We start from the raw sequence: 13,609 nt of genomic DNA, 5'->3' as shown, positions 1-13,609 counted from the left end.
TATAAACAAAGAAAAAAGCTTTGTTTGCAAAGTAGACATTTACATACAGAATTGAAAAATAAATATCCATACCTATTTGTGTTTACTCTTCCAAAAGTACACAAAAAGTTGTTAGCTGCATAAAAAGTTGTAGCCCTACAAACTTTGTGATTTTTGAAAATCTTGGCAACACTCCACAATATTGTAACCCACTCTGGTATGGCAGGCCTTACAGAGTTATGCAAGTCCCTTGCAATTACAATTTTTGCAGCAGTCAAAAGATTGGTTATTAATTCATGATGTTCCTTCTGCAGTATTCCTTCTAATAAGCTCAGTAAAATAACCTTTGGATTTAATGATAGGAAGCACAGATGAGATTTTTTTTTTTTGTGGGGGTGGGGATAGCAGTCAGGGAGGTAGTACAACACTTTGAGCAGATAATGTGCCTGCCAACAATAGTTAAAAAATAAGTTTTAAACATGCACCTGTTTTCCAACAAGCTGCTGGGAACCTTAGATTTCCCTGGAAGCTGAGCAGGGTCTCCCTGGTGACCAAAGTTCTAACAGCCGATAGTTCCACGGCCGTCCTTCACCTGCCATTTATAGCACCTGAGATGGGCAGTGGAGTGTGCATCTAGGACTGTTTATTTCTTAAAGGTCAGTCCGCAGTGCCCTGTGTCAACTGAGGTTCTACTTGAAATCACACCACATAATGCTGTGCAACACAGAGAGGGTACTTGGCACTCAAATCGACAAGGAAAAGGTTTTCTGGCAGGAGAGGTTTGGGAAAAACAAACAAACCTGGTTTAATTCACAAGAGGTGAATCGAAACGAAACATTCCTTCCAGCTGGTGATCTTTTTTTTTCTGGGAAAGGCTTTTTCAAGGCTGAACCCAAGCAGCTCACTTAATCCTGGCCATTTTGGTATTCGGTCGGTGGCAAGGGACTATCATGACCAAAGATAAAGTTTTGTGAAGGGAAATTGTACGAATGATACCAGTCTTGAGACTGAAGTTGTCTTGCCCCCCCCCCCCACCCTACGAATTTATGTGATTTGTTATATAACAGCTGCATTTATCTTAAAGTGAATGTGCTGGTTCAGATTACCAGTTCTTGTCTAATATAACTGACAGCTTCTCACATTTTTATTCCCAAATCATTTTTCCATTGTGCAGCGGAGACATCCTGTTCCTAAGAAGCCTAAAAGCTTAAGGATCTATGAATCTCATGTGGGAATTGCTTCCCCTGAAGGGAAAATAGCTTCATATAAAAACTTCACACACAATGTACTTCCGAAAGTCAAGGATCTTGGTAAGTAATATCTGAGGCTTCTTCTGAGATAAATTTTTAATGAGCCCTGTGCTTTTATTAGAAAAGCTCATTTCGAGAGTCTGTGGATTGTCTCCGTATTGATATTTAATGCATCATAGCAATGTATTTTAGTGTGCTGAACATTCTTTTGTACTGAACTAAAGGTTTTATATTTTTTTAAAAGGGACTGAAATCCTCATGTGGATGAGTGCTTTTTATAGTGTTTAGATCATTTATTTGTGGAGTACAACAACCAGAAATAAAACTCGTATTTCAAATTATTAATCTAATTGCATGTATCATCCTGCATCTCTGCGTCACTGCATTGTTGCAAGCAAAGTAGCTAATTTTTCTTTAGTACATCTGTAAAGGAGCAAGCATTTTCTTAAAAGCTAGATAAAAAAAATGACATTTTAAACATGCATTTCTAAAACTATTTTCTAAAACTATTTTATAGCTGGATGCATGGGTTAGTTGCCAAGAAAACAATAAAATGAAAATAGTCATGTATAAACTAAGTAATACAGAACAGAAAAGCTTTGTGTAACTCTGTATTCAGAACTACTGAAGTGAAGAAAGTTTTAAAATAATTCTTTTAGAGGCAGTTTTTAAAGCATTTTTAAATACTAATATAAACCCAATTTTACAAGTGAATACTCAATATTAGGAAATAGAAACACATCTGTGCCCCGGCAAAAATAAAGGCGAAATGATATTGAAAATTGATTTTTCACTGTTGATTGAAATGTCAAAATATGTATGCCAAAATAATTAGTATACAGTCCTTCTGAGCATAGCCCACCCAGGGCAATTCAGAACATCATAAAACAATTCATAGCAACAATGTTAACAATACCTAGGCCAGTTAAAAGAGTTTACAGACATCAGTATAAATTACCAACAAAACAATTGCTACTCAAATGGCCAATTCTGAGAGAATAACCTTTAGGATAAAGTGTTCCAAAGAAGAGAGATTTTAAAGGCCTTGTTTCTTGTACTCACCAGCTGAATCTCCCAAATAGCCAGCCAACTATGCAGAGCTTCTGCTGCAGACCTTAATATCCAGGCAGATTCATATTGGTGTATGTGGTTCTTCAGGAATTGTGGCTCCAAACTTCTAAGGCTTTAAAGTTCAAAACCAGCACCTGGTGCCACTGGTACCAATTGGCATTACATGTCCTAATCTTGTTTCCACCAGCAACTGAGAAGCAGCATTCTGCCCTAATTAGAGTTTTGGGACCATCTTCAAAGGGAGACCCACATAGAACAGATTGCATTAGACTATCCTGAAGGTGACCTAGACAAAGTTCAGTATCTCTAGTTAGGGTCATATTTGGCATATCAACCTCTTCTGGGAAACACTCTCCTAGGCACAGATAGTGCAGAGTTCAGTGCAACCTCAGCAAGACAGAATGTACCTCTCTATCCAGATGCTTGTTTAGGTAACGTCACACCTAAACATTAAGGGCTTTAAAGGTTCACACCAGCACTTTGAATTTGACCCAGAAATGGACCAAAAATCAGTGCAACTGGTGCAAAGTTGGTGTCACATTGTGGTCTTATGATTCCTACCAATATTTGCATGGCTCAGCATAATTATGTGTCAAGTGATGCACATTTAGACAAAAATCCAAACTTTGCATTTATACTAGTAGGACCTGAGCAATCAGAGATTGACTAGGAAAAGGGTCTTGAAGTCATGGGCTGGAAGACCCCTTTCCTACTCAATGTAGAGCAAAATGGGGCATGTACATGGGTAATGAGATCTGCTCCCTCTGTGCTCTCTCTGGGCCTTCTATACCTCTTCCGTTGCATGAGTGTACCTTGTCCCACACATGCAACAGTGTGTACCACATGACATCAATCCAGTATGCAGCAGTTATGCATAAATAGTCTATAAATTTATTCACGGCATGGAGAAAGTAAATAAGCTTTTAGATCTCACTCATGGTACTAGAACCTGGAGTCATCCAATGAAGCTGAACAGTGTGAGATTCAGGACAGACAATGAAGGAAGCGTTTCTTCACAAAGTGTGTGGTCAAACTAGAAATTTGTTCCCACAAGATGTAATAATGGTCACCATCTCAACCAGCTTTCAAAGGGATAAATTTATGAGAGCTGTTGCCCTGCTTTTAGGCTTTCCATAAACATCTGGTATCTGGTGTTTGCCCGTCTGGATAAACTTTAGTCTGATTTAGAAGGGTTGTTAGCTGTTTTTTCTCTTGAAGAAAGCTCCACTTTCTTCAGTGTGACTTTCTCTGTAGCTCAGGTGTTGAGGGTTGCAACCTGAGTTAACTAAGATGATACTACCCATCTCTCACATCTGATTTGAGGGCAAAAGAAAAAATAAGTAATTAAGTAAACATTATGAAAATTTGAGGAGCAGGTTAAGTGACATGTCAAAGATTTTAGTGAAAACTAAGAATCAAGAGAAACTCTGGCTTCCACAGAGTTTCAAACAGATCTGAAGGTTATCCTTTGCCTATAATCCTTGCTTGGTGGCTGAAGGGGCATTTATTTGCTGACATAAAAGTTAGCTTAGTAAAATATTTGTTTTAAGTGCTGCCGGTTTCATCATTAAACTGTACTTTCCCCTTCAGATTTCCTTCACTTAATATCACAGAAAAACATTTTGGGTTGGATAAGGGACAAAAAGAAAGGTTTTTCTTTTCCTTTGGTCCTCAGCTCCTTCAGTAAGCTTCAAAGCAAAATTCCATTGCTTTAATGTTTGTTCTTTTAGAGAGATTCCTTGAGGGAAATGAATTTGGAGAAAAATATGTTAACGATTAGATAGAAATGGTGCATGTTTGAAACATTAAGGAAAGCGCAAGGTTTTGTATGTGCATAGTCGGTTACTCTTTTTCTTTTTATGATCAACAGTGTAAATATCAAAAGTGCAGTTGAAGTTCAGGACATGCAGATTGGCATAGTTAATATTCTGAAGTCAAATTATGATTATATTTGCATATTATGTACTTAAAAGGCTAATCTTTCAGTGCTTGAGAAATCAACCTTCCCAGTATGGCTGGGAAGTCATGTCTCCCATAGGCTTTATTTTGTTAGGTTTGCTCATAACATATTGTCTAAATTATCTTTTCCTGGCTAAATGCAATGTGTCTTTTAGCTAAAATGAACATCTTGTAGGCCAGACACTTTGTACAAATGGCAACAACCATGAATGAAATTTTGTTTCTTCCTTCTTCTTGTTCTTCTTTTTGGAAAAACAGGATATAATTGCATTCAGTTGATGGCTGTGATGGAACATGCTTACTACGCTAGTTTTGGTTATCAGATTACAAGCTTTTTTGCAGCGTCCAGGTATGCTAAAGTGTTTTTATGTCTCATGAGTTTATTTTTGTTTTCCAACATTTTTGGGTGCTTTCAAAAAGCAAGGCCTAACAGTCAGTGAGGCAAAATTGAGTCAAATCTTCTGGAGGCTATATATATATATGTTTGGAAGTGCATTTCACCTTTTATATTCTAGCTTCACAAATGTAGGAAATTGTTTTGCATTCAGTTGTTCAGTAGCTGCACTCAGCTGTGAAATACCTACATCCTGAGTTGGTATAATCTCATTACACATATTTGGAATCTGCTTGATACAGCAATCGGCTTTATAGATCTGGCTACTTTATTGCTTGAAAGTTTCCTTTGAATCATTTTTTTCCAGTAAGGGCCAACTAATTAAAAGGCTTTTAAACCATGGAAAAGCAGCTCCCATGATGATGTATCATCATAATAATTTATTATATTTATTACTCACCCTTCATCATATAGCACAAATAATAAATATATGGTTGTTGCTGTATATGTGTATTTTTTATTTGGTTTTAAATTGTGATACAATTTCAGACAAAATAAGTACTACACATATATGACATAAATTATGTAGGTGAGAGAACATAAAAATACATTTCAACTCTCTCAGCTTGGTATGCTGAGTGGATTTTTTCTGGCTATAATCTGTTCTTTAACTCTGTTAACACTGATAACGCCTTGGCCATTGACACCTGAGATAGACATTTTCCAAACTCACCATATTGCCGTGATTGTAATTTGTTTTAAACTGTTTTTAATATAGAATTTTGAATTGTTGTAACCTGCCTCGAGACCTTCCAGGTGGGTAAGAAATTAATCAAACAAACAAACAAACAATGCCTTTTGCTTGTCCGAGCAGAGGAAAGAGGTGTGTATAGACACTAGGATTCTGCACCAGATACAGCCAAGTCCCAAGCCAAATATTGGGCCTATTCAGAGGGATTTGGACATTGTCACAGTTGAGTTTGGGCAGCTATGGATTGCTGTGGGTGGCCTAGAGCATTATTGGGGTATTAGAGGGTGGCTAAACCCCACAAAAAGCCAAGACCTCCCTGACCAGCTACATTTTCCCAGGAGAAGGTATGAGCTTGGTTCTCCCTGAATCTCCTTCCTGCCTGCTGTCCTGTCCTTGAAGAAACATGCTGCAGAATCAATGCCTCGGTACAACAACTGTTGTGTGCAGGCATCATGCAGGGTGCTGGATGCTCCTTCACAAGCAGCTTCCCCGCAAAGAAGCCCCACGTGAAGGAGCATTCTACAGAGGTGATCCTTCCTCTGTTTTCAGTTGGGATGGGGGAATGGAGATGCAATGTCTTCCCCTGCTCCTTTCCCAGCTGCATGTCTACAGGAGAAAACAAGCTTGCTCCATCCTTCGCATGACAGCCGGATAGATATTTGAAGATGGCCATCACATCTCCTCTCAGTCTTGTCTTTCCAGGCGAAACATACCCAACTCCCTCAACTGTTCCTCATAAGGCTTGCTTTCTAGACCCTCGATCATCTTGGCTACCCTCCTCTGCACACATTCCAGCTTGTCAATCTCCTCCTTAAATTGTGGTGCCTAGAGCTGGACAGAATATTTCACGTGGGCAAAATAAACCAGTCCTCTAGATCAGAAGACTACAAAGTTGAATTCCTCCCATAATTTCCTCCTGAAATGCCTGAGAAGTGATGCGAATTAAAACTTAGTCTTTCCATTTATAAGGTACTTCACTGTGTTGAAGTGCTTTACAGTCGTTATCTTATACATGCTCACAGCACCCATGTCAAGACAAATTGGCTTTCATTTCTTTAAGCCTGAACAAGGGAAAGTGATTTTCTTTCAGTTCTCCTAGTGGACTTATTCTTTTGCCCTCTTTTTTTCTGTTCCAAGTCTCAAGCGTTTGCAGTGTGCCAACATGTGCAGGAAGTAAAAAAGCTACTTCCTTCTACTGAGTCAAGCTATTGGTCTTCCAAAGCCTGGTATTGCCTCCTTTGATTGGTAACATCTTTGAAAGAGCTTATCTCACCCTTGCTACCTAGGACCATTTGAACAAGAAATGTTAAAAAACCTCATACACACAAAGCATATGCGCCACCCCTAAGCAAGTATATATGACTCTAGTGCATAGTAAACCAATAACGTTAAATGTTCAACATTTTAGCCGTTATGGACCTCCAGATGACTTGAAGGAACTAATTGATGTGGCCCACTCAATGGGAATTACTGTCTTGCTGGATGTTGTACACAGCCACGCATCAAAGAATTCTGAGGATGGCCTGAACAAATTTGATGGCACAGATGATGCATTTTTCCACTCTGGTCCTAGAGGAACACATGCATTGTGGGATAGCCGACTTTTTGACTACGCAAAGTAAGTATAAATAACTTGTGTGAGATACCCATTATAAAACATGGCATTTAAGAATAGTTGTGTGTGCTATTCACTTCATTAAGATGGCTCTTGGGAAAAAAATAGGATTATATCATTTTTCCTGAAATGATTCTTCAGAATACCCCTCTCCCCCAAAATTCCTGTTTGTTTGTTCTTCCTCTTGAATGCAATATGCCAAGTTGAATTTAGAGTCTCTTCACTCATCATGGTTATAGAACGTGTTGGCTGAAGACAGCAGTAATTTCCCAGGATTTTGGAGCTTGGGTCAACATGAAAAGCACTTAAAACAACATGTTAAACAGAGATATTATTTGCTATTGTTTATTTATTTCATAAAATTTATATACTGCTTGATTGTAAAGAAAACTCCATCAGCTTCAGAGTACTTCAGATCTCCAAACCATTTAGGATGTTGTTGGTAAGAACCAACACTTTGAATTACGCTTTGAAATAAACTGGAAGCCAGTGGCGGATGGAACAAAACAAAATAAAAAATATGACAATGTATGCTGATTTCAGAAACCAGTCTGGCCACTGCATTTTCACTGGCTGAAGTTTGCAAACAACTGCATAGTAGTGATAGCAATAAGAAGTTATACTTTTGCACTACCACTGCATGTGCACAGTGCCATATAAATAAACTTTTTCTGAGGAGCTTTATGCAACTTGGCACTCAAGTGGAATCTGAAAAATCCTCAGCCTGCTGGGACAGGATTGCAAAGCACTTTACTGATACCTGCTCCAGGTTAGTTTCTGCAGGTGTAGTGTTGATAATGAAAGCTAATGAATGTAGCTTTCTCTTGGATCTATCATTGTAACTATGATCTTGGTGCCTTGGAGTACAATTATCAGCTTTGGCTGATATATACTTAAAACCCTATCGAGAGAGAGAGAGAGACAGCATTGTGGTCGTTATCCACACTCTAATAAGCTCCTGGCTGGATTGCTGCAACATACTACATCTGGGACTGCTTTGAAAATGCTCCAGAGGGTTAGATAGGTCCAAAATAGGAAAGCAAGATTATTAAAGGGGAATGGCAGATACGACCACATTATTCTAGAGTTTTGTCCACTGCACTGGCTCCCTGTTCATTTCCAGTTCCAAGTGCTGGTGTTCACCTGGTTCCAAGGAATCTAGGGCTTCATTGTTTTCTAAAGGACTCCCTCCTTGTCCTGCCTGGTCCTTCAGATCTTCATCAGAGGCCTTTCTGAGGGTGCCTCCAGCCACCATAGACAGGAAGTGTGTAGTAGGAAGAGGGCTTTCTCAATAGTGTTCTCTCAATTGTCGAATCCCCTTCCCAGGGAAACTTCCCTGGTTACCTAGGTTATGCTTTTTTCAGTGCTTGTTGGAGCATCATCCTCATCCTCATCATCCTTTTAATACCAATATGACAAATATGTATTAGTCAGTGCATTCAGATCTCAGCAGAAATTGCTTTCTGTTTGTTTGTTTTTTTTACTGGTTTTTAATTTTATGCTCGTCTGCTTTTATATTGTTAGATAATGTTTTATGTTGGTTCTCTGTTTTTGTGCTATTTGTATATTTATGGATTGCATCATAGTTATATATTTTATTTTATTTTTGTAAAATGTCCAACAGACTTTTGTCTGTAAGCAGCCTAGGAGTAGTAGAAAGAAATAAAATATGACAAATTATATCACACTTCCCTGCAGATATCTATCTATCTATCTATCTATCTATCTATATATATCTAAGTTTGAGGATGTGGACAGGTTTGCGCGTGTGTGTTAAATGTAGTATTAACCTTTTTATCTGGTCATATTTCAAATTATTCAAATTTAGTGGGAATTTTCAGCCAATTAGTTAATGTTTTCAAAGCTGCATTCATGAAGCAGGAATGGCATCCTGTGGCCTTTCAGAGTGATCACAGGTGGGTTTTCTCTGGGGATATAGTGGGCATTTAATTACTGTCAAATTAAATTACCGTAAATTTCGCTCCAAAACACGCACTTTTTTGCTCCTAGAAAGTAAGGGAAAATGCCTGTGCGTGTTATGGAGCGAATGCACGGATCGGAGCCATGGCTGCCATCAGTCAAGCAAAGCGGGAGCCGCTTACACACTCTACGAGGCTCTCGCTTTGCTTGCTTTAAAGCGACCTGGAGCCGGGGAGGAGGGAGGGAAGGAGAGTCATGGCAGCAAAGCCGGCAGCAGCCGCTTACACGGGAGGAGGGACGGAGCTAGCAAAAGTCCGTGCGCTCTCTAAACAGAGCAGTGAGGCTGCAGAGGGATGGCAGGAAAGATAAAATTTAAGCAACCAGCAGCAAAATAAAACCAACCTCGAGCTCTGAGCCAGCGCAGTGAAAACCAGGAAGTAAAAAAAAAGGCTGGGGAGGGCATGAGGGAGAGGGGGAAACTTCGCAAATCCCCCCCCCCCCCCCGCGTCTCAGCTGATCCGCGGGACGGAGCAGCTTATTTTCAGGCAGGATAGATTTGAGCATTGTCTGGGTCCTAGTGCCCCTACCGCTTTTTTGTGCTCCATTCTATTGCTGCTGGTGGCTGCTTATCATTCAGGCTGCAAGGAGGAGCGCTTTTACACAGCTAATGGCGAATCCCCTGCAATCCAAGTCCTCCTCACTTGCTCAAATCTATTCTGCCTCAAAACAAGGAGCGGAAGGAAAAGGCTGCAAACTGTTAAATGGAAAAAAAACCCAGGCACAGGGCAAATACCTTAAGTATACCTTTAAAGCAACAGTGCTCTTCCCCCCCCCCCCCCGCTCAGCTCGCAGAAAAGCTCCTTCTCCACACACCCCACGCGTGCTCCTTGTCCCTTGAGTTCTTTTCCTTCCCTCCCCACTTAAAACGTGGTTACAAAGCATGGATCCACATGGATCCTCAGGATTTTTGCACTGGGTCACCCCAAATTCACCATCAGATCACATAGCATTTCCATGGCTATAGCCTGCACCAAAAAACACACACGCACCCACTGTTTCATGGGGCCGCAATGGCGCAAAAACGTTACAAAGCATGGATCCACATGGATCCTCAGGATTTTTGCATTGGGCTACCCCAAACTCACTGTCAGATCACATGTCTGTGGCCACAGCATGAACCATAAAAATCATACATCCACTGTTTCGTTTAGAATATTTTTTCCTTGTTTTCCTCCTCTAAAAACTACATGCGTGTTATGGTCAGATGCGTGTTATAGAGCGAAAAATACGGTATGTTATTTTGAGATTACTGTATGTCAAACAATGACATCATCAGCAAACCAATTCATTTGACAAGTTTCATATTTCTGTTGTGGGGATGTGTAAGAGCAGTGAGCATATTTTCTGTGTGAAAATAACAGAAGCTTCTTTGTTGTTGTTGTTAATGGTAGTGCAGTATTGTTGTTGTTACAGTTATTTTAAATTCCTCCCTTATCACCACATAGCTCAAGGTAGTACAGGTGCCAAACCCAGAAGTAGTCCCAAAGTGTCATAAAGACATCAGGAAAAGGGGTAGGGCAGGCTTACACGAACTCATGTGAGGTCTGGAATGGAATCTCTGTGCAAAACGATAGGCTGTACACATTAAACTCTCCTGCCTTCTAAACTTATCCTCGTTGACCACTCTGCAATTTTACACATTGAGCTTGCATAGTACAGTGGGACATGATGGATACAGTTATTAATGTTTTTATTATTTTATTATATTTATATCCTGTCTTTCATGTGTCATGGAAACTATGGTGGCAAAGATGTGGTCACCCATCTGGACATTGACCAGACTCAGGCCTGCTGAGCTTCATACCAGGTGGTGGCGTCATGTGGCTTCAGAACATAACCTGGTTTGAGGGGGCTCTAGGCAAAATGTACAGTGGTACCTTGGGTGGCGCTGTGGGTTAAACCACAGAGCCTAGGACTTGCCAATCGGAAGGTCGGTGGTTCGAATTCCCGTGACGGGGTGAGCTCCCGTTGCTCGGTCCCTGCTCCTGCCAACCTAGCAGTTCCAAAGCACGTTAAAGGGCAAGTAGATAAATAGGTACCGCTCCAGTGGGAAGGTAAATGGCGTTTCCGTGCGCTGCTCTGGTTCGCCAGAAGCTGCTTAGTCATGCTGGCCACATGACCCGGAAGCTGTATGCCGGCTCCCTCGGCCAATAAAGCGAGATGAGCACCGCATCCCCAGAGTCGGCCACGACTGGACCTAATGTTCAGGGGTCCCTTTACCTTTTTACCTCGGGTTACATACGCTTCAGGTTACATAGGCTTCAGGTTATAGACTCTGCTAACCCATAAATAGTACCTCGCGTTAAGAACTTTGCTTCAGGATGAGAACAGAAATCGTGAGGCGGCAGCGGGAGGCCCCCATTAGCTAAAGTGGTGCTTCAGGTTAAGAACAGTTTCAGGTTAAGAACTGACCTCCAGAACGAATTAAGTACTTAACCCGAGGTACCACTGTACTCCATGGGCTGTGCTGCTTTTTCTCTCCTACAGCCCTCAGCTGCACTGGTCACCATCAACGCTGACGTTAAAATTTTGGTTGTGCATTTTTGTTTGGCTTTTGGAATTGTGAATGGACAGTGGTGATGTGCAGTCATCTTCAATATTCCCCCCAAACCTAGCCCTGCACATACGGCTCATAATATAGACAAACCAGATATGCTACAGAAGACATAGTTTTAATTTTTAATAAACAGCCTTGCTGGATGAAACCTTTCTCCTGCTTTTACGTTTAAATTGATATGACAGAATAGGAGACTTTTAAGCCACAGATGCTCCTTTAGTTAGAAGATGTTGCAATAACATATAATTTCCCTTGAAGGATCCAGTTTCCTTTATTATCTACAATCAAACACAGCTGTGTGCAAAATCTTTAAAATGTAGACAGGGGAAGTGGGGGGAGTAGAAAACCCCAACCAAGATTGTGTGGTAATTAAGCTGTGCTCTGAGATACTTGTGAGGGACATGGAAAATAATTGCAATTTTTCTTATATTTTTATTGGTATGCTATAAAACACATTAAATGGTCACTCTTAAAAAAAGTATAATTATCTTTGGTCCAGCATGGAATGTCTAGACCAGCTTTCTCTCCTACCAACTCCAATTTTTGTTCCTCTCTCATTTTTTGGAAAAAGAAATCCTTCTCCACTGATTCTCTCCACCTGTTTAAAATTTTATGAATCATTATAATGGATGTAGGGCTTCCATAAGTTGTTATAACATTTGAAGAGGCCTGAGCCATTCACAAAATGGCAGGTTGGGGAATGAACATAAGAAGAGGCTTGCTGAATCAGACCAAAGCCCCATCTAGTCCAACATCCTTTTAGAAACTATTTACCCCATTTTGTAAATGGATAACAGAGAAGCAGATGCTAGATCCAGCAACTGTTGAGTCCATGACACAGATCTCAAACGCATGCTGAGCAGATAACTCAAGAAAGCAACAACAGCTGCACACACTTGGTATCTTCCTCATGATATGGAACGCGTTGTGGAAAGCATTCAAAGTGCCCTCAGCTGGACACACCAAAGGTCAGAAGGAGAGCCAGTGGGGGATGGTGGGGAGGGCAGCAGGCACAACTGCACCCCCCCTTCTTCATTCTTTTTAATTGAGTAGGCTTAATGCCTGAAAATGGTTTTGTCTTCTTTTACTCTCCTATTTCCATTCATAAACAGGAAATGTCAATGGAAAAGTGGAAACCAAGGCTTTGGTCCTAACACACACACACACACACACACACACACACACACACACACACACACACCCCTTTCTATCTCATTAACACTATCACACACATACAAAGATCTAAAGAAACCTACAAGAGCAGAATCTGGTCCAGTTTGCTCATTCCTGGCTAAGATTTACAGATGAGTGATTTAAATGCATCTTACTTGTTTTTATACACACACACACACACACACAGAGAGAGAGAGAGAGAGAGAGAGAGAGAGAGAATTTAATAGAGAAACTGACAAACTTTTGAAACCATGTTGTTGTTTTTTAACAGGTAGGATGGGGAATCTTGTGATCCCCCTCCACATGTTCCAGCTCCCATAAGGCTCAGCCATATAGCCAATGGCCAGGGATTGTGGGAGTTGTGATCCAGCAATATCTAGAAGGAAAACATTTTCTCATCCCTGATCTGGTACTGTATTTAGAAATGCGCTATCCTTCAGTATAGTATTGGTACTTTTTGCTGCAGCTTTAGTATAAAACGCATCCTGTGCAAAACCATGCAAAAAACATGCTGATAAAACGAGGCAGCTTTCTGAACTTTCAATATACATTTTTTAAAAAAAATAATAAAGGAAATTGGACTGTTTACTAACTTTAATTTATTCCCTCGCTGAGATATGTGGTAGTTTTCTAAACAAGAATGGAGAAAAAGAAATCTAGAAAACAAAAAAAGGAGTTCTCCAACATCTATATTATATTTTAATTCTGATAAGTTAAAGCAACTTCTGAAATTTCAAAACAGTTGTGAAGTATACATAACTCTCAAATCTCTGGGCTACTGTTTTAGAAGAATGTGCTTCTTTCTTTTAATTAAATCCCAGAGGAACTGTATAGGAAGGGAAATCTGCATAGGAGATTGTTGGAGGGAAAATAATCCCAGGCAGACTTCCTGCTGCTTGTTTAGTTTTGTTGTTTAATAATTTACAGTGCTATGCACATA

The 13,609-nt window shown here is 40.2% G+C and overlaps 1 protein-coding gene across 2 annotated transcripts in view; it reads left to right on the top strand.

Moving 5' to 3' along the window:
- GBE1 (1,4-alpha-glucan branching enzyme 1) overlaps positions 1 to 13,609 on the top strand; it is a 155,544-nt gene that overhangs the window by 74,430 nt on the left and 67,505 nt on the right. For both annotated transcript variants that reach the window (XM_083611558.1, XM_083611559.1), the window contains exons 5-7: positions 1,154 to 1,289; positions 4,518 to 4,608; positions 6,753 to 6,962. In XM_083611558.1, the coding sequence (XP_083467684.1) occupies positions 1,154 to 1,289; positions 4,518 to 4,608; positions 6,753 to 6,962 (437 nt within the window). The remainder of the gene's footprint in view (positions 1 to 1,153; positions 1,290 to 4,517; positions 4,609 to 6,752; positions 6,963 to 13,609) is intronic.

This window comes from Podarcis filfolensis, assembly GCF_964270895.1.
Source record: "Podarcis filfolensis genome assembly, chromosome: 4".
In the NCBI taxonomy this organism is placed as follows: domain Eukaryota; kingdom Metazoa; phylum Chordata; class Lepidosauria; order Squamata; family Lacertidae; genus Podarcis; species Podarcis filfolensis.
The sequence above is the reverse complement of the archived record's forward strand: the minus strand, read 5'-3'. Positions and strand labels throughout refer to the sequence as shown.